The 22,023-nt window shown below is 44.3% G+C and overlaps 1 protein-coding gene across 1 annotated transcript in view; it reads left to right on the top strand.

Annotated features, from left to right (window-relative positions):
• The window catches only part of FGFRL1 (fibroblast growth factor receptor-like 1), a gene marked incomplete at its 5' end in the record, with an annotated part of 178,907 nt that extends 156,884 nt beyond the window's left edge, over window positions 1-22,023 (top strand). The window contains 4 exons of the mRNA XM_009869142.1: window positions 10,143-10,223; window positions 15,574-15,858; window positions 18,832-19,185; window positions 21,454-22,023. Of these exons, the coding sequence (XP_009867444.1) occupies window positions 10,143-10,223; window positions 15,574-15,858; window positions 18,832-19,185; window positions 21,454-21,863 (1,130 nt within the window). The remainder of the gene's footprint in view (window positions 1-10,142; window positions 10,224-15,573; window positions 15,859-18,831; window positions 19,186-21,453) is intronic.

Raw genomic sequence — 22,023 nt, 5'->3', positions numbered from 1 at the left:
TTCCTCCACAAATTTATGGGAAGTGCTTGGTGAAGGTGGTAGAGAAAGAGTTGGAAAATAAGTGTAAATTTGAACCAGATACAGAATCATGGGGACAAAGAAGGGGAGGAGAGAGAGATGAACATGGTATGCCCAGGTCTCATCCTTCATGGACTCAGAAGAGCTCCAAAGTTCCTCTGTATAGATATAGACGTGGTCTTCAAGGACTCCTTTGTCATGAACATCCTTTTCTATTTTTTTTTTCATTCTTATTGGTCATACCATACTCACAGTAACAGTGAGGGAGTCACTGAAGCTCTCTTTGGGAACTAGACGAGCCAACTTTGACAAATGGATTTGTAAAGTCTCTAGTTCAGCCATTGTTAGACCACTATAATTTTAAGTGTTTCCAAGACTGAGGCTAGAACGCTGCCTGGTGGAAAAGGACCTGGAGGTGTTGGTCCACAGGTGGCTGAAGATGAGTCAGCAGTGTATCCAGGTGGCCAAAAAGACCAATGACATCCTGGCCTATATCAGAAATACAGCAGGACCAGGGCACTGATTGTCCCCATGTACTTGACACTGGTGAGGTCACACAAATCCTGCATTAAGTTTTGGGGCCCTCATGACAATAAAGACATTGAGGTGCTGGAGCGTGTCCAGAAGGGGTCAATGGAACTGGTGAAGGGACTTGAGAACAGGTCTCATGAGGAGTGGCTGAGGGAACTGGGGTTGTTTAACCTGGAGAACAGGAGGCTGAGCGGAGACCTTATTTATACAACTACTTGAAAGGAGGTTCTAGCAAGGTGGGTGTTGGTCTCTTCTTCCAAGTAACAAGTGATAGGACAGGAGGAAATCGTAGAATCATAGAATGGCCTACGTTGGAAGGGACCTTAGAGATCATTTAATCCAACCTCCCTGCCATGGGTAGGGATGCCTCTCAACTAGACCAGGTTACTCAAGGCCTTATCCAACCTGGCCTTGAACACCTCAAGGGAGGGGACATCCACAACTTCTCTGGACAACTTATTCCAGAATCTTGCCACCTTTGTACTGAAGACTTTTTTTCCTAAAATCCAGTCTAAATCTGTTTTCCTTTAACTTAAATCCATTTCCCCTTGTCCTGCTGGTGGACACTTCTGTAAAAAGTCCCTCCTCAGGCATCCTGTAGGTTCCCTTCAGGTATTGAAATAGCATCAAATTACACCAGTGGAGGTTTATATTGGATGCTGAGAAAAATTTCCTCACTGGAAGGGTTGTGAAGCATTGGAATAGGCTGCCCAGGGAACTGGTGGAGTCACCATCCCTGGAGGTATGTAAAAGAGGTGTAGGTGTGGTGCTTAGGGACATGGTTTAGTGGGACTTGCCATCGCTAGGTTAACTGTTGTACGTCATGGTCTTTTCCAACCTAAATGATTTGATGGTTCTATGATTCTATGGAATAGAACTTCTTTCTCTTCTACTGGTGACTATTCTATAGTCTAGCAGATGCCCCTTTTGGGAAGCTTTCACATATGTTCAATTTAAATAATCTCATTTTCTATCTCATTATTTGCGTATTAATCCATTAATACACTTAAAATAACCCACTTTTCTGAAGTTCCATTTCTCCACCTGATATATTTACTTCTCTAAGGAAATATGTGAATTCTTTCCATACCAAAGTTTTTTAATCAAGCCCAAACAATAAACCACAGCATTCTTTAGTGGTCTGCAGAAGCACAGGAGGGATATGTATATATTGGACTCTCAGCAGAGATTGCAGTATTAAGAAGGAATTGGTGGTAAAAGAGTTAGCTCAGGGGCTGGTAGCAGCTTATGCACAGCAGTGCTAGATTCTCTGTGGGTTGCTAAAACTCTGGTTTTAGCAGCCCACAGAGGACTGGTTTGCCTGTGCTGTTGGAGTTAAATTAGCGCTCTGGTTTGAGAGCCCCAGGGTAAAAGTTTTCTGGGGCTGCCTGGACCTTGTGGCGATCAGAATGGGGGAGGAGAGGATGGGTCAGGTGACCTAAATGGACCAATCACGGTATTCTCTGCCATGGTGCTCAGTATATAAAGGGCCCCTAAGAAGAGCCCTAGGACCTTTTGTGCCTGCTGTGCTGGAAGAGCCATCGGCTCTTTATCATCTCTCCCTGTGCTCCTGTTGTTCCTGTCTCCACCCTGCAGAGGAGCACTGTTCATCAGGACAGGTTATCTTCCCCTGCCTCTCCGCATGGGAGTGGCACAGCTCCTTTTCTGGGGTTTTTTTGGACTGTCATCAGGACTCTGGACTTGGACACTCCTGTCTGCTGAGTCCAGTTGTGACTTTTTTTTCTGCTCAGGACCTTGTTGTCGTCTGAAAAGAATGAGTTCCATCTTTGAATATATTTGCATACTTGTGTAGTATCTGTATATAGTATAATATCTTAATTGTTAGTGTTAGTATTATTCCTTTTTTTTTATTAAACTGGCTCAAGGTTTTTTTCAACCTCATAGTCTCTCTCCTTGTTTCCCCTGTTATCCTCCCCTGGGAGGGTGCTAGGGGGATTACAGAGAGCATCTGTCAAAGTTTAGTGGCCGACCCAGCCTTAAACTTTAGCAGTTGGTACCAGTTCAAGAAATAAACTGGTTCTACTATGTCTGTGCTACTCTATAGTCCCTCCTTCTTTCATTCCGTGGAAGGGCATTAAGCCTTCTCTGTTCTTAAAGCAGTTGCTTCTGATACATGTTCACCTGTGTGTTGAGATGTGGGATGCAGCAATAATCAGTTAAGAGTTTTGCCATCTATGGGCAATAAGGTGGCCGTGTACATCATCAAAACTTAAAAATGTGAGTTACTGATATAGCTAGGGACAGAAGACTTTTTTCTTCACTCCCAGTCAAGGCTTTGGTCTGCAGGCTGCAGAGCCTCTGCAGTGTTTCACGAGGCAGGTGAGGCTTCTTCTGCAAAGTATCTTGCTTACAAAGAAATTCCCAGTGCCGGGGCTGAAGTGAAATCCATGACAAATTTTGCATGGAAATTCTCATGAAAATGGCCAGAGCTTAAAATACCAAAAAAAGCCACTAACACAAACTCTTTTTTATTTTTATTTTCAGGAAATTCCAGTATCAATACCTCTGGTTATTTTTGGCCCAACTGGAGTCAAAGGCAGTACGCAGTAAAGTCTTCAGTGCCCGTTACAGAGACAAATTCTCTGCCAGTAACCTTTGAGTTTCTGTTGGGTTTTTGGTTTGGTTTTTGGTTTGGTTTTTCTTTGTGGGTTTTTTTTTGAGAAAAGTAGTGTGTTCCTTGGCTATGTGCCCCTCTGAGTGGGTTTCTTCTTTATCTCGAGGGGTGTTGTTTGGCTGGGCCCGAGAGGAGGGGTTTCTTCCATGAGATCTTTTTTCTTCGCTCGAAATATTCCTGTTCCCTTTGCTTTCACTGTGCCCTTCCAAATAAATTCTAAATACATTGTGTTTTCATACTGTCAGCACTGTTAATGCAGTAGGTGGCACTTAATATAGTAAGCAGGTTAAGAAAAGGTGAGCATGAGATGAAGGGTTGATGGAGAAACTATGAAAAACACTCAAAATAGTATCAGGACATTTACACCAGGTTCACATTAGTGGGATGTGTTTGTTGGAGTTTTGTCCTGTCTGTCTGTATAGCAGAAAGGAGTGCTCAGAGAGGAGGCTTGCTAAATTAGACCTCAACGATGGGAAGAAAGTCAGAATTTGTCAAGATGAAGACGTTGCATCTTAATCTTATTCATGATTTCAAATCAGCCTTGGGGTTCATCTATGGGTCATGAAGGATCCTGAAGCCATAATTTAGACCTCACAAAGCAAAATGAAAAATCACAAGTTCTCAAAAATTAGTGTTTTATTCCTTTGTTTTCCCAAGCTTTTAGGGTAAGTTTTTGGGGAGTTCTACTTTAAAACCATTGATGTTAAAAATTGTTATTCATTGACAACAACAAAAAAATTAGATTCTGAAGTAGTCACTTTCTAGGATCAAGGTCCTCCAGAAACACCCAAAATATCACAAGACGAGCCATAAAATCCTGGCAGTGGAAGCTTTCAGATGGAAATCATGTTCTAGCTAGGTGTTTGTGATGTGTTTTCCTGGCCATTGGGGGTTAATACCAGTTGAAACCGTGGTGAAACACGGAGTGTTAATCCATATTAAGGAGATCTGGGGAAAACAAGTGCCTTAATCCCCAGAAACCCAGTGACAAAGTTGTTTCTCCCTGCCTACATACATACCTCATGGACCATTCACCTGTGCTTTAGAGGAACCAGTTGGTATAGCAGGAGACTCCCTTAAACAAAGTACAGAATGATCTTTCCCTTGTGTTTCCTTTTAAATTCCAGCAAGTATTACAGGAAATACTGAATTTATCTGAGACAGACTGCAAAAACCTGCTTTTTCAGGCTATACTTATTTTCATGTGTGTTTACTGCACCATCAAGACTGATGAAAGATAAGTCAAATCGCTTTCTAGGCAAAGTTTATGGTGTGTTCCCCCACCCCTCAGTTTTACTGATTAGGCTCAGCAGAACAAATTCTGATTTAACTCCTAGGAAGACCTAAGAGCCACCTCCTGCAAGCAACTTGTGTTTTGTCACTCGCTAGACATCTGCAGCAGTGAAGGACATCGGGAAGCGAATATGGTGGGCAAATACGATGCACCTGGGTGAACAGGGGAGTCAGCTCTTGAAGCTGGAGTTCGGAGCAATCTCTTTCATTCATCCATGGGAGAAGGCCTCATTATAATTGTTTAAGCCTGACTGGATTACATCACTTTCCCCGTCATTTCACTCCCTCCGCGCTTGCCTCCATCCTTTTATTTACACCTCTTGTTCCGAGGCAGCGTTGAGCGGGGGCTGCCTTAATGATGCATGCTGATCGCTTCATTCCCTGTTGTGTACCCCCACCGCCACCTCCCCCAGGGCTTTGAAGTGTGCTCAGGTCTCAGGCTCCAGTTCAGAGGTCACTTTGTTTATTTATGCAAAGCTGGCTCATCTGTGAAATGGGGCTTTCAAGGCCTCTGACATCAAAGACTCCAAAGCTGGTCCCATCAAGTCAGAGCAGGGACAGGCCTTGCATTACAACAAATTAAAGCAACTTTTTCATAGAGAAACATTACGACTAGATTTTTGCTTCAAAAATTAGGCTGTTGTTTTGACTCGTGGTTTGATGCTCAGCACATAATATTAACCTTAAAACCAGTCATACCCATTTGGCTAAAACATGAAGCCTTCACAGAGAGTCTGTGGGTAAATAAAATTTGATCCTGAGTCAGTAACAGTCTGTGAATATTTCCCGTCAGGTTCTCTCAGAGTCGAACTGTTATGCAGAATTTTCCATTTATTTTAACTTTTAGGAGAGGAGCGGAACAATTCTGCTATGGTAATAAATGGTAACTATACTCTGCTTATGTGGCACTCTGTCCCATAGGATCCCCAAAGTGAATTGCTGGAGTTACATACAGAAACCCCTTCTCTGTGGAAATCTAGCCTACTTTGGGAGAGGAGGTAGACCACATGGTAGGCAATACGCATAGAGCATCATGCTTTCTGGGATGAGAAAGGGGCAATTTGGACCATGACGTCAGCGCTGATAATAGGGCCTCATACACCCAGACATGTCACATCTCATGTAAAACCAATCCCATGACTGCCCAGTTCAGCCCTACCACACGCTTCCCCTGTGTCCTGCGGCATCTCAGACCTAGAAACCAGCTTGGAACAGATCCTGAAGCAAGAGAGAAGCAATGGCTGGAGAGCGGCTGGGGGTCACATCACTGAGATAACATTCCTGAACAACGAGCTGATGCCTTTGGATCCATCCTGGCCCTGTCTTGCATGGCCAGGTGTGGTACCTGGAGGGAAGGAGCTGCATAACTTTGTCCCATATCTCCAAATCTGTCATATGACATGATATCAGAACTGTCCCCTTCAAGTTTCTTGATCAGACAGCATGCTTTGTAACACGATGGAACCAAATTGTACAGTGAGGACACCTAAGTCATGTATATGTTTTCTTAGTCTCAGATACTCGTGACGTACAATTAGCCAGTGATTATTTTTCAAGACAGGTTTTCCACTTCTTCTTCCAACTGGCTGCTCTCCGAAGCCTGTGGTACTGTCCAAGAAGTCCAGTGCAGGATGACCTTTCCAATATAGGTCACGGAAAAGGGAGCTTGTAGGAAACTTCAGCAGCTCATCCTTCTTAGCGCTGCTTCTTGCAGAGATCTGCTGGCAGCAAAGCTGGCAATGCTGCAGAGCTGGGCCCTGCTGCCCTTTGGCTGCAAGCTGGGGGTTTTTTTTGTGTGTGCTTATGACCCTGACCTGCCTGCCTCTGTGGGAGGTGACGAGAGCATGAATAAGCAATCAGCTTATTAGGTAATTACTGAATACAGCTAAGACTCATGTGATTTCTGCTATGAACTCGTCGTTTGTATGCTGAATACATAGCTGAATGTGAGTCATTTTCTTAGGTCCACTGTCTGTCTAATAAGAATATTGCCAAGCCAGTTACATTTGTAAATCTTGGGGTGAAATGCAAACAGCAGCTCTTCAGCTCTGGCACTATTAACTAGGCTTCAGACTGCAGGATTGGGTTGAACCAGATGCCTCTGAACTTTTGGGAAATTTGGCTTCACTTCCAGCATCATAGATCCCTCTCTAGGAATGAGCAGGCTGACCAAAGTGTGTTTGTGGTACAGAAAGACATCCATCCTTGCTAGCACAGGGACTAGAACAACTGCAAAAGCGTTTCCCTACCCTAGGAAACCACTTGATACTAAAATTAAAAAAATAAGTAAGTTCTTCAAAACAGGGACAGACAGATTCTTTCTAGGCAGACACAGTTCTAACTTTGGATGGGGCAGGTGGAAGTGAAATCTTGTAGATACCTGAATTGGACAAAGGTCTTCCATCCTAAGGGTGTTCCTGAGATATCTGTCTCCCACAGTGCTGCTCCATAATAAGCTCTTTTTGGGCTCTCTGAGATTGCATTGTAGAGCTTAAGACACTCACCCAAGATGCAAGAAGGGAGGTTCAAATCCCTCTCTGAATGCAGTAGAAGAGGGACTTGACCCTGGGTCACTCACATCCCAGGCTAATGCTTTAGCGTTGCATCACTGGCAATTCTGCAGCCTCACTCACAATTTTAACTGAAGATTCCTGGGCTTCACAGAATCTTCCCAAAATGAGTTTTGTCCAATTTCTGGATCTCTTGAATCAGCTTTTTTCCCTACAGTTCTCAAGTGCGAGTTCATTCAGATAAGGTCACGCTGAAGGTAGGAACCAGACTCACTGCTCTTGCAGCTGGAAGGGAGACTGCTGTAAAATCCCTCACCCAGGGTGCAGCTCTGGGGAGAGGAAGAAGTACTTTTGCTCTACATGAATTTCCATGGGTTTCCCTCCTCGCGTTGATACTTCTGCCATGTGTTGTTAACGTTACCATATTACTAACAAACGTGAAATGAGTTCCAGTAGATTTAACCGACATGCCTAAATGCATGCATTTCTTTATTTCAGTCTTGCTTCCCCACTAAATTATCTATTTTGTAGGCTCAGAACAGTGGCGTTAGTTATCCTGATCTCTTCCCCTCAAAATGATTTTTTCTGGCTTTGGTAGGTTACTCTCCAGGTTAGCAGTTTGGCAGGATAACATCCAAAGAAGCATCTTCAAAGGATCAAATAGATTCAGAGCAATTTTACTTACATCAAAAGCTTGGCAGCATGTCAAGAGGTGTTGAGAACGCCAGTCAGTCCTTGTGTGTAGGCAGGAGGAGCACACATGGGCTGACATACTGTAACATGAGGCGGGAGGCAAGGGAGGATATACTGCTCTTTGTACATCAAGCTGAGTAGGATTAAGATATAATTGACAGAACATCGCCGCTTAAATGTCTTAACCACTTTTAAGATATTCGGCAGTTAACAATGGAGAGGAACCCTACATCTCTTTCTTCTCTGTTACCCAATACATTCTTCTAATTGTGCTAAGGGATTTACTAAGTTGTCTGTCAGAGAGCATCCAAGAGTTCATTCATAGCACTACCGATATTTATGTGCAAAATTGTACAAGCGCCAAAAGAAATCGATTCAGTATTTTCATTGAAAGGAGACAATGTCATATGCATGCCATCATATATAAGGGGCATATTCGTCCTCCCTCCATTCAGTTTGCCAAAGCTGTAAAAAAAGTTACTTGCAAAATGCAGTGCATGGGTCACTCGCCTGCTCTGTAACCCAGGCTGCGGGCCAGCCTTGGTGGAGCTGAATACGTTTGCACTCATGACACTGTGAGGGTTGATATTTCCTGAGCGTTGACTGTGTTTCACGCTGTGAGTTGGGCTGGGAGCTGGCTGGGGCACCCAGGAAAGCCTCTGGGCGATGGATAGAGGGTGAGAGGGAGGTGGGAAGTGGTAGTCAGCTGGAGTGAGCTGCTGAAGGAAGAGCACGATGTGCTAGTGCCCTGAAAGTTTTCTCCTCAAAGTGAGAGCTGCACATACCTTCATGGGACACTGTGCTGAAGCAACCACAAAGAGAAGAGAAAAGTCTGTCAGGGTAGAGGGGGTCAAATCCAGATGGCATCACATCTCTGTTTAAGGGACAGTGGCAAACAAGAGCAGAGCATGTGTTGACATAAAATGCCCCATGCTGAAGAGATGGGGATGATTTTCCAAAATACTGGAAACTGGGGTGAGGATGAGGTTAAACACACATTCTCCTTGCACAAAGACTGCACAAAAGTTTACATAATAAGCACAATTCTAAAACTGTAAAGAGCAGTTCTACTATTTGTGCATTTCCGGGGGGGGGGCAGGCTCATGTATAAGCTGAGATTTTTCCCACTGCCACAGAGATTACAGAAAGAAATTTCCACTGTTTCTTATGGGTTTTAGGAGTTGGGCAGTTGGAGGGATTCATTCCTTAGTTAAGAGGTTTCCATATCTTTTGATTTATTTCCTTTTTACACCATTGTGGAGCAATTTCTCATTGAGATGAATTTTTCCCAGCCTTCACCTGACGTATCTCTGAAAACCAAACTACATACACTTCAGTGCACTTTAGCTGGGAGCTAAGTAGCTCTTGATCAAGATCTTCACCTCAAATCCAACTGCCATGTGGGGCTGTGCTACCTGCAGAGCACAGAAGTAGCCTTGGAAGGGCCATTCTTTGCTGTGCCATCACCTATAGGTGTCCAAAGTCCCACAGGTGGACCTCCCTCCTGGTTTGATGCATTGCTCTAAGAGGTTGCTCTGAGCTGGGCACATGTGCAGTAGAAGTTGGGCTGTTACTGGAGGAGGAAAACAAATCACATCTGGGTACTGTGGAGGTGTGAAGCCACCAGCATCACACAGGTTGCAGAACGAGGCTCAGGGCACTCTCCTACTCCCTCGGCCCTTGTGGATACCTTGTAGAGGGCTTATCACAGCAGCAATTTGAGGTGGGGTCTGCTGGAGAAGTGGGGGTTCAACCTGGTCGTGATTTCTGTTTCTCGTAACAACAAGTTGAGACCTTGATGCCGCTCTGTGGTATTGGTATAGACCAATAGAGTGATAAGGGGCAAAGTGGTATGTTGTCAACACAGGTGAATGGGAGGTCTGAATTTTAAAAAAACAAAACCAAAAACAAAACCACAAATCGCTTTTTTATTCAATACTGCTTTCTCCAGCCATAGTTTTGCATTCAGCATCCCTTGAGGGCTCATTTGACTGTGGACCCACTAGTTCTTCTGATTTTATATGGAAGCTTAAAGGCAAATTAGTGGCCCTAATTCGCACTGCTTGTGCTCTGTGTGACTTACCAGATAAGTCTTCGCTCACCTCCTAGGTTTAATTATCTGTAATTTTGTTTTATGCCATTATTTGCATAGAAGGTACAATGGGTCAGCTCCTCCTAGGGAACAGCAACCTGTAAATGTAAACAAGAGGCTTTTGTCAGCTAGTAGTAGAAATATTGATTAATCTCCCACTGCTTTGGTAGCCTGCTGAAAAGCTCATAAGGCAGTGAACTAAATTGATCCTTAAACCGGCTGGTCTGTGAGTGCCAGGATGTGGATGCCAAATGTATGCTGAGCGTGTTTTAGCTGCATGCTCCTTCCAGAAGGAAATGCAAGCTCTTGTTAATGTACTGCTCTGCTGCAGGAGACCTTTGTAACATCTTACCTTTCCTTTTCTTTGCAGATGATGCCAGCTCAGGAAAGGACAGCCAGGTACCTGAAGGCTCCAATGGAGAATATGAAGATCATTCTGGGAAGCAATGGGGTAAGTAGCAGCGTACGTTTTTTCAGTTTGCCATGGTTCTTGGTTCAGTGCTGTTCCCGCAGCACATTTTTCAGTTGCTGAAGGAAAGGAAAGGCAAAGCGACTGGAGTGAGTTCTCCCTACACATGGTCAAATAATAAACAGAAAGTCAGACGAACATGTCAGCATGAATGGATCGCATCCAAGGGTCTTTCTGTGCAACGCAGGCCATGGTCTGCTCTAGGGCCCCCTGCCACATAGCCCAGCATGGCTCTCCCTTGCAATTGTTTTTCTGGGCAGTGACTTTCGTTTGCATGCGCAGCTATTATAGCTTTCATAGACTCTGTAAAAGGTGTACTGACTTTTACGGGAGTATTTCCAAAAGCCTTCAGTGCCGACGTAACACTGCTCCCACAGAGGGCAAACAGGAGGTCTGACTTCACTTCATGAGAATTAGCATTAAGCCAAAGCTGAGTGTTTTTTAAAATTACTCTCTCTTTTAGACACCTGCATGAACTTCTCTAAGCCCCGGACTGTTCAAGCATAGGATTTTGATGCTGTTGTAGAGCTTTGGGGAACTGCTAAAATCTCACTTGAAACAGGTTCTGAATCACTACAAGACTTTCAAGTCCCAGAGTTTCATCCAAGTCCTCCTTGAAGGACAATAAGTTGTCAGGCTGATGCCAAGCAGCTTTTGGTTATTGCTGACAGGAATGTGATGTGAGTTTATGACCTTGAGAGATGAAACACAGCATTTCCATTTTGCTCTCGCAGTACATCCCTCCTTCTAATTTTATAATACAGAGGTGGCTTTGTACAGCATTCATGGCCAGGGAGTAACCTCATAGCAATGGAAGGGGTGGAACGTGTGGAGCTTTCACTGTATGAGTTCCCAACACTTGAGCTCAGGCCAATTTTCTTCAGGAGCTGGTAAACAAGAGATGTGGTGTGCTGTGGTGTAGTCCAGGCTCATTCTGGAAAAGGATGGCAACATTTCAGAGGTAGAGAAAGGGTGGCTTAGGTAAACTACAGGTCAGGAGTCCACCAGGAGGGATTCAGTAGCTAGCAAGGACAGGTGCCATCTCTCCAATCTTCATTAACCTGGAGGAGATAGGAGCAAACGTTGAATGCTATGGCAGATCATAGAATCATTTAGGTTGGAAAAGATCCTTGGGATCATCAAGTCCAACTATTAGATGTGCTCCTGGTAGAGCTGGTGGATGATGGGTCAATGCAAGAGTAATATTATGAAGAAGGATGTAAGCACTACTAAAATTACTAGGCATTGACAATCTTGTATCAGATCGTGTCTTACTGTGCTGCTCTGGCCCAGTCCTTCTTTGAGCTGCAGTGTTCCTGCACCTCTGCTTTTTCCCCTTTCCCTGCCTCCTGTCTCCTTTCCCCAAGAATGGAAATGTCTGGGGCAGGCCACAAACCCCACAAAGTCCTTTCCACCCAGCAGCATTCACCGGCAAATTGCTGTTGTGAGCTGCTGTACATGGAGGGTCAGTGTGTGTCTGCAGGACTCTGGAGGATAATGGGTGAAGGACCAGTTTGTGTGTGCAGATTGCTGGGCCTTAGAGAAGTGGTAGAGGAGAAGCATGGTTAAAAAGAAAAAGCTCCACTTTGCTTTCCAGATACCGTCATGGAGTAGTACCGCTGGGGAGAGATTCTGCTCCCATTAAGAGTAGAAGAGTAGAGAGCTGATGTGGGGAAAGGTGGATGCCCCCACCCATGTCTTCCCACAGCTGGCTGAGCTCTTATTCAAAAGACCTGAAATTATTTCAATATTTAGTCATATCATGATGCTTTTTTGTATCAGTATCATGAAAGCTTGAAGTGGTACTGACTGTCACTATTTTGGAAGCAATTCTGGCGGATCACAGCAGACTACACGTTTTAGCTAACCACCTCACTTTCTATGAGCAGTGTCTGAGAGGAGCCTCTGGGACTAATTCACCACCTTCAGTTGTCCCACAGGGAGAGGAGACTGCTGAGTTCCTTCCCAGGTCTTTTTCCTGAGAGCTTTCTGTTTCATTTAGTTTTCATTACCTTGAATAAATTTGCATGGTGAAACAGCATTTCAGCAAGGAACACGTGCACAACACTGTCTCTTTGTCCCCATCCACTTGTGTTTTGCCTTGCTCCTCTGTGTGGCATAATTTATACTGTATGAATGTGTGGTTCACGTTTATGAAGCAAACACCAAGTGATGTGGAGAACAACAAGCATGTAAAGTATAAATAACACAGAGTCACTTTGTAATGGCCTTTGCTGGCACTCCAACAAGCAAAACTTCTGTAAATCGGACAGATTTGGGAACAGACATTTACTAGCACTGACTCAACAGAGACATTTTCTGTGTTTCTCTCACACTGCTGCTTCTCTCTTTTTTTCCTTTGTGCTTGCTGAATCTTTTTTTCTCTCTCTTATGTGTGTGTCTTTCTTTCTCCTTTTTGGTTAACTGGCTTTTTAAAACTTGGCCAATTCAGGCTTTTGTCAAGGAAACATTCAGGACTGTGTAAATGGGATCTGGTTTCAGTGTATTGCAGGCAGCCTGGAGTAACTTTTGAGACCACATGATCGCTTGATCTTCTTTAAGCAGAAGCCAGACAGACAGACAGAGCCAAAGAATTTTAGTTTTACCTGTAGTTTGGTATCTATCTGGGCAACGCTGTACAAGGATTGAATGCAAAACTCCAGATAGATTCATGGGAGTTGCAATGGGGGGAAATAGGCCTGCTTTTGGTGGGGGGAAAGAGAGTTTCTGTATTGCAATGTCCTTACTGAGCAGCGACATCATGAAGTCCTTCTGAATTACGGCTGTGGAAGCAGGGAATATGTAAAAGGAAGGTGAGAGCTTGGAGTCACTTGGTTGACTCCTCACTCTGCATGGGCAGAGTGATTGTCCTGTCTCCAGCCTGCTCTTTGATATGTTAGTCCCAGTCTGGGAATCTCATCCGGTGAGGATCTACCACTACCTGGACCTACAACTCATGATCTCAGTATAAATCACTGCCGTGTTAGAGGATAACTGTTTAGACACATTTCACAGCTGGTTCTTAACCTCTCCGTGCACCTTGCAGATGTTAACTCAATTTCCACAATGGCAGCTCTTAGCAGCACATCTCCCTCTGCTCAGACTTAAACTTGGATGTGTCCTCACTCACAAGGTGCGGCTCTGACAGGGTTAATTGTCTCTCTGGGAAGGTGATTGTTTTTGCTGAGAGGGGGCCTCCTCTGGCAGCAGCCCCCTGAGGGAATACCCAGTAATTTACTCAGCACAGCCTATGGAGTGGGTTAGTATGTCACACTTGCTGCTCAGCTGTCACGGCAAGGACTTTCAGTGCCAGAGTTGCTCCGGTTCATTAGATTACACATGAAAGCCTCTGTATGGAGAGTAAAGCATTTCTGAGCAAGAGTTTGAAATAACATGAAATGGCTGGGACCCAAAATGACAGCCAAGGAGGACTTCAGAGGCAGATGGTTTCCCCTGCAGTAAAGGACTCTGAAGAGAGGGATATGCCAAAGGGTGTCTTCTTCCGAATGGGAGAGATGTTGGGCAAGGCTGCAGGGGAGTGAGGATATGTTCACAGGCTTCGGAAGGCAATGCCTGCCATTCCCCAGTGCTTGGAGGAGAGGAAGCTGCAGACCAGCCTCCTCCATCTAGCAAAGCTCAGCTATAATGCACATCTCAGACCTTCTGGCCCTCGGCCCTGGGCAGCTGGTAGAGTTCCACCATGCTGTGCTGTAGCTAACTTCCCTGACACCTGAAACACTACGTTCTCAGCATGCTTTGGTGTGTTATGTGCTGCTGAGGTTGTGGCTTTCCAGTTGCCATTGGTGAAGACCAGTGGCTGACAGGTGTAATTCAACCCAGCGTGCCACAGAGAAGGCCACTCCTTACCCATTTCTCTTATTTCCTGAGAAAAATATCAGGGAGGTTTTACCAGGATAGGGCAAAAATGCAGGATCACTGGCCTTTGGGAATGAAGAATAAGATCATCGTAAGCAAGAAATGGGGTTTGAAAGCAGGAGGAAAAACCTATTGTGGAAGTGCTGAATGGATTCAAAGGAGAAACTGGCTTTGCCAAAATAAAGAATGAAGGCAGGTGAATTTGGCAAGAGTATTTTGGAGGTAGGGGGAGAGTGCCAAGTGAGAGTCAGAAGTGGTGTTAATCAAAGTAGGAGACTGCAGTTTGATGTGCACCCAGACTGGCATTGCATAATTAAAGAAACTGTGAGAAATTTGTAATTTCTTTTTAATTCTTCATTACAGGATACTGTTGGACATGCTGTTGCCTTGCAACAGATCACATTCTATTGTTTCAACTATCTTAAAAGTTTTTGCAAAGGTCTTTTTCTTTCCCATCACTTCACAGGAAATCTCTGCAATATCAGAAAAGCTACGAGGGTTTAAAGGTGCCACCTCTTTTCGCTCTGGAATTCTGATACAATCTCAATTATAGTTAGTTGCAGTTGAGAGTGTAAGTTTCAGATTTTGCCAGGTGGGGACCTTGCATTTCTCTAGTGCTCTTGTCCCTGCTATTAGATATATTGGTGTTTTCTTTGCTAAGTCAAGAGGACTGTCTTCACCCATGATTCTGTCCAGCAGCAGCTATTGCTTCAGCTTCTTCATTTTTGCGATGGACTGGCATGGAGTATCTTCTAGTAACAAACTTAAGGGTTTTTTATTGAGTCTTTCCATCTGTTTGTTTGCTTCTTTGGGCCTTTCAGCGTGACTTTCATAAAATAATGTTGAATGAATTACATATATTTAAGTTCAGATCAATGTACAAAAGTGTGGCACACTTCTAAGACTTTCCTATGTATTGAAAAGATGTTGACTCTTCTGAAATTCCATTAAAACCAGTGAGAACTAAGGGGAAAAATATCTTCAGAAAATGAGGCTTCAAGTGACCAGCAAAAGATTGAGAAAATGGTCAGCCTGACAGGAATTTGAGGTTTTATTTTTTGATCTTGGCTAAGGCTTTGCGTTTGTGGCATAGAGTATGGTAACAATTATAATGTGATTATGGGCCACATTTTGCCTTGAGCTACAATAACGGGATTTTGGTATTATTTTGTGAGATGGTCTGTTGCAATTGGCTAGCAGACACTGAGAAATTCCAAAGTTGTGTTATGCTGAAGACTAATGCGGTGGCCATAGCAGTCCTGTAGACATTCAAATGCCTCAGACTGGATGGTGTCTCTTTTCTAAGAAAATCAGTTTGATAGGAGAGTGAGTGATACGGTGGTATCTATGGGGCTGCCAGGTGCATTTCATGTAAATTTGGCCATAATACTTGACAATGGTATCTATATTTACACGCCTTTTGCTCACCACAGTCAATTTTTCATGCCTTTTGCAGCTCGGCCCAGGTTCACACAGCCCGCCAAGATGAGACGGAGGGTGATCGCCCGTCCTGTCGGCAGCTCCATCCGCCTGAAGTGTGTGGCCAGCGGGAACCCACGGCCTGACATCACGTGGCTGAAGGACAATAAGCCTCTCACGCCCCAAGAGATTGGGGAGAACAAGAAGAAGAAGTGGACTCTGAACCTGAAGAACCTGAAGCCTGAGGATAGTGGGAGATACACCTGCCGAGTGTTTAACAAAGTTGGAGAAATCAATGCGACGTACAAAGTTGAAGTAATCCGTAAGTGCAGCCTCTGGAGTAGAAAGGCAGGGAGGGCGCTGTGAGAAGGGGCTGCCTGAATAAAGAAAGCGTGATGGCAAGTGTGTGGTGCCTATAGCGGGACACAGAAATGGAAGAGTGTTAAAAACATCAGCAGTGACAGAGAAAACGTTACCAGAACTTTAGAATAAACCTAACACCTGGGCAAGACAGAGTGGCAACAACACAGTTTAGTAGGTGAAATGAAGAGAGATATTTGGGAAAACAGTCATCTCTTAAGGGCACCTGCATGATAGAAGTTCACCATTGCCCAGTTACGTCTCACACTACCAACAGACTCATTTCAAGGACAGACTGAGAACTCAGTGAGAAAGCCCTTTCATACACCATAGAGCAGGGGTGGAAATATTTAGGATGGCCCAGATTATCAAAGTGGTAATAGGGTGAAATCAATCAACTGAAAATTTAGTGTAGATAGCTGTAATAGGAGGCCTGCTTCATTAGCGAAGTCTCCTATGGGAATTAGGAGAAGTCTTATGGCTAGTATGATTAGCCAGACAAGGTTTTAGGGACAGATTTAAAAAAAAACCCGCACAATAAAAAAACCCAACAAACAAACATCTGGCCATCTGAAGGTTCAGGCAGGCACAAAAGGAGATCCTTACAAAAAAAAAAATCCCACTAGGGTGCTGTCTATATCTTGAGATGCCTACATAGCTTTAAAGATTCAGCCCTTAGAAGATGAGCTGTGGGGGATTACCCTACATTATGGTGGAGTAAATTTCTCTTTTTACTATTTAGCTATTCTGATTCTTGGTCTTTAATCTCCTGTTTCCCCTATGATTACTGAAGATAATTCTACTCAAATCCTACCTAAGTCTACCAGAGAAGAGCTCTTACTCTTAAATCGTTGTGCTTTGTCTATGACATCATCATAAGTTGACATGGAAGTTATTACAGAGCGGCCAACTCAAGGAAGTGGAGGAGATGAGATGAGTGGAGGAAAGATTGAATAGCCTTCATTAATGAGGAGCAGGGTCATGGAGTGCTATTTCCAGCCACATGGAAAGCATGTTGTTTGTCTGTCTGTGCATACATTTTAGCATGAGAAAGTTTATCCCGGTGTGAAAGATTGTTCTTAAAGGTAAAGATCTGTTCCCTGATAAGTCCTTTCTCTAGAATCGCGGGAATTAAAAGCACATGTGGGGAGCTCTATTGGGCTCCAAAGGCACAAACCTGCTGGACATCTGGGATTGATAAAGATGCAGCTGTGTGGAGACAGTAAAAACATGTGTTTACACTAAAACCAGGAGCAGAGACAGGGAAATGAATCAAGCCCCATCCTAATGGCAGCTGTGGCATTTTCACTTCATCAAAAGCAGACAGCACCAGGAACAAACCCCTTTCTGTGTCCCTGTTTATCTTGGTTTTTATCAACTTAAAGATGTATGTAACCTTTGTTTTCATTAGCTTTTGCTGGCTAGGAGTGAAAACAGTAACCAAAGCTGGAACCAGAGTCAAGGAGATAAGGGCATTAAGCAGTTTTCAGACATCTTTCTATTTTTAACATCATTCTGTGGAGCATTACAGGTTTTATTCAATTTCCTCCCGTTTTTTCCCCCCTGAGCCTCCACTCCTAAGTCTTGCTTATCTGAGTCTCAGTCTCCACAGCTGTGATTCCTTCTCATAGTCCCAAGGCAAAGCCTATAGAGACCAATATGGTATATTTGTTTCCCAAGCACATCTTCAGAGACCTCATTATTGAAAGTATCCTGCGTTTTTGAAAGAGGGCCCATTGTTCCTTCCTCCCATCCTAAAGCCAGTGCTGGTGGGAGCTGTTTTGTTACATGCTCAGTCCGACTTTGTTTGCTGTCAAAATCTGGTGATGATTGCCAGCACTTACCACCCACTGTGATACCATAATTTCTCTGTGCCTAGCATAGAGGCTTGCAGTACCTCCTTGTCAGGAAACTGTGACTGATTTCTCTGATGCTCACACTAAAAAAAATCCAAACATTCCCCAGAATGAGGGATGTATTTTTTGTTTGATTTTATGCAGTGTTGACACAACCTAAGGCCTATGATCATGCTGGAAAGGATGGTCTTGTGAACCTCTTGTGTTTGATTTCTTTTCCTACCATCTCATTTCCTTCATCAGCTGAGATGTGACACAAAAAAAATTGTGAGAAAAGAAAGATTTTGTTTTATGGCTAGAAAAGCAAAAGCCTTCTGAACTCTTCCTCCACAAAAATTTGAGTGTGGGGACGATTAGGCTGAAAAAAAGAAATAATAACAGCGCAGAGGTGAGGATCTTCCTCATTGGTAGTGGCATGAGATGGCTTCCAGTAGAACTTGGTCCCCGTGGGCAGCTACTAGGCCTAGCAACAAAGGTGACAGATATCTTCTGAAGGATTCCCAGACAAAAGACAAGACAATATCCACAGCTTGCCATTAGTCCGTGAAAGAAGGGGCCTTTTCCCATCCAATTTTATCTGTCCTTAGGGAACATTCTGGGAAGACCAAATGGAGAAGGAACATGTTTTATTCCACTCATGACTGTCCCCAAACTGGGGGGTAGCCACAGTGGTTCTGGTGTAGACTCTCAATAGATACATACCATAGAGGAGTGGTGGAAATCTTCCAAAATATATAATGTTTAAAAGGGAGAGTAAACTTTTCTCCAGGTCTGATGCAGATGGAGTAACTAACTTCCTTGTTAGAAAAGGGAAGATTCAGTCTGGACATAGAAAAGACTTCTAAGCCCGAGACAGTGGAGGAGTTGTCTGGAGAGACTGGAGAGCACCCGCCATTAGAGGCTTTGGCAGAGTTGGGCATATGTATACCAGGAGAGGTTTGCAGAAATCTCAGCATGCCTTAGGGAAGGGAGTTGGACTAGACAATTATTTTGCATCCCATCTACACCTTTTCCCTATGTTTCTGCAATCACAAATTAATGATACTGGCAAACATGGAGCTCCTTGTGTTTTTGTGCAGAGAGAACAAGGTCCAAGCCCATCCTGACTGGGACACACCCTGTCAACACAACAGTAGACTATGGTGGGACCACATCCTTCCAGTGCAAAGTCCGCAGCGATGTCAAACCCGTCATCCAGTGGCTAAAGAGGGTGGAATATGGCACAGAGAGCAAATACAACTCAACCATTGATGTTGGGGGACAGAAGTTTGTTGTGCTGCCCACGGGGGAGGTCTGGTCCCGTCCCGATGGTTCTTACCTGAACAAACTGATGATTACTCGAGCCAAGGAGGAGGATGCAGGGATGTACATTTGCCTGGGGGCAAACACGATGGGCTACAGCTTTCGCAGCGCTTTTCTCACAGTCCTCCCAGGTGAGTTACGCCTTTTTTCTCCCCATCTGAACCAATTATGTGCATCACGGTGTTTATTAATAAAGCTACTGATGCCCATTGGGCTCTTTGGCCCTTTGTGAGGCTGTGCTGATTTAGGCTAGCCCAGTTCTGGTAAGGACGAATGAGGGACTAAATGAGTCTTGATTTAAATCAACCCCTACTGAAATCCTGTTGATGACGTTTCCTTTTCTCCCTTCATGGGGAATAATATTTCCAGCAAGGTGAAATAAAATGAATGATCTGCTCCTGTATGGAAGAGAAGCTGGGAGAGGATACTGCCCTTGGAGGCACTACATCATTTCAGTGATAAGGTGCAGGACACGAGAGGGGAACTGAACAGCAGCACAGTTTGCAACCCTTTACATTTTTCCTTTCTCTTGCTCTTATTTATATTGCTTTTGCTGGTAAAAGGAAACAATGATACCAGCCCATAAAATGGGAGAAGAATAAAAGCTGTCCTGATCACAAGGAAAGGAAAAGAACAAGAGTGAAAGAGAGAATGATTGATTAGCTAAATTCTTACCTAGTGATCCCTGGGGGACCTTTGTACCAAACTCGCAGCTGCTTCCTTCTCTCCTCAGGCCTCAGAGCTGGTGGCCATGTCCAACTGAGGCTGTATCAAGTGGGTTTGAAGCACACCATCTGCACTTGGCCATTTACTTCTTTGCCTCCTGACTCTGAAGTTCTGCCCTGATAAATATTTTTCATTGAAAAGGGCATGTCTTTCTGCCTCATCTTGCTGTGTGGATCTAGCTTCAGATCCACCAGTTTTATGACAAAAATCAATCTTAATGCTTTTTCTTCCCTTCACCATCACAAGGCCAAACACGGCTAAGAGAGTGCAGGAGCTGGAGCCGATATCAGAATATTTTAGCTGTCACATCTAATGGAGTCTTTCCAGTCAAGACACTAGTGAGAGGCAGAGATCATTTCCTCCCCTAGGCTGTTGGGACTTTTTTTCTATATAGGTAGTGGGGAAAATGCACATGACTCCTGTAACTAAGGCAGCATGGCTTCATCTGCCCGCTGATTGCTGAATCTCTGTGTCTCAGCAGCCATCCAGAGTCACTAGCTTGAATTTAGATGCTGACAGGGGGTTGCTGCGTAAGAGAATGATCTTGGCATCTTCGTCTTAATCACTTAGATTTAGGACTAAACTCCAGCTAGCAAGCCTGTCACTCCAAAGGAAAAAGCTGCATGGGTGGGATATAACTCAAAGCCTCTGCGAGTTTCTGAACTATGAGTCTGATCCATGTCCCTCTGAAATCAGTGGAGACTTTCCGTTGATTTAAATGGGACTGTAACGAGGCCTCATACCAGAACTAGAGCCTGCAGGCCTGTTGTTATTGGCAGGGACAGAGACAGAGAACCCAGCTTGCCCTCAGAGGCAAAGATGTGGTTGCAAGGCCATGAGTTAGAAAAACAGCATCTTGCTTGTAAATCTACTGGATTTGACATAGGCAGCTCTGAAGAACAGAGTGGATGAATATCAAAACACTTTCAATTCAGCCCAGCAGAGGATTTCTGCCAACCAGCATGAAGACTTACTTTCACAGCCAGCTGATGGATCAGTTCTCTGATTCTTTCTTGCTTTGAGCAGGGAACTGGACCAGATGACCTCCAGACTCCCCTTCCAACCTAAATCATTCTGTAATTTCCAGTGTTGGTGAATCAAAGTTTTGTCTGTTGAGGTCAACAGTATAGGTACTTCTGACTTCAAAGAGACCACATGGTATATATTCAATATTTCAAACTAGTTGTAGGATTATTTATCAAGGAAAGAAAAAGACATTAGCATCTAGAAGAAGTTTGGCTTGAAAGTTAAGTGGTGTGTGTTTGAATATAACATATTGGGCCATTTAGATAGCCTGTGGTTTTCAAAGTTTCTTGAGCGTCTACCTGCAAGCTGAATCCTGTGCCTAGGCATTTTTCAGTGGGTGTTAGGAAAATCTCTTGTGCTGGGTCTAGTGTATCCATTAAAACATGGATAAGAAAGTTTGAATAGCCTCCAAAGACTCCCCTCCTGAACCCTAAAACAGCAAAAATGTTTCTTGTCCTTGCAGGAGCACTGAAAAGCAAAGCAGTTACCAAACATCATGTGCTGGCTTGATTTCTCCCTTGTTACTTGGTCTGGCAGGGCTGCCAGACAGCCTGTACCAAAGCCAGCCCAAGTGTGACATCTGTTTTGAATCCACTTTCCCTGCATTTAATTAACTCTTTCTGTCTCTCTCCCACCCTAATGTCCAGATCCCAAGCCTCCAAGTGCACCTGTGACCCCCTCCTCAGCCAGCAGCCTGCCATGGCCCGTGATCATCGGCATCCCCGCTGGAGCTGTCTTCATCTTTGGGACGATTCTCTTGTGGCTTTGCCAGACCAAGAAGAAACCCTGCTCCCCTCCAGCTGCTGCCCCCGTGCACCGGCCGCAGCCCCGGGACAGGATCTGCGTCTCCCAGGTCCCCGACAAAGACTGCATCTCCTCCATAAACTATGAGGAATATGTCGCTCAGCAGCAGCATTTACTGTCCCAAGGGCCTGCTCTCGCCTCGGCCATGGCGTCAAAAATGTACCCAAAGATTTACACGGACATCCACACCCACACCCACTCGCATGTGGAAGGCAAAGTCCATCAGCACCAGCACATTCAGTACCAGTGCTAAGGGGGGAGCTGTGTACAGTAGCTTGTTTGGGCTTTTCCTCGTGGTACCTCAGAAGAGACTGCTCCAAGTCAGCTCACACTGCCAGCAAATAGGCAAAGGAGACAGAAAAGATTATATATGTAATTTTAAATATATATATACATATATATATAATTGTATA

This window comes from Apaloderma vittatum, unplaced genomic scaffold, assembly GCF_000703405.1.
Source record: "Apaloderma vittatum isolate BGI_N311 unplaced genomic scaffold, ASM70340v1 scaffold4485, whole genome shotgun sequence".
Taxonomy (NCBI): Eukaryota; Metazoa; Chordata; class Aves; order Trogoniformes; family Trogonidae; genus Apaloderma; species Apaloderma vittatum.
This window is presented reverse-complemented; position numbering and strand designations above follow the sequence as displayed.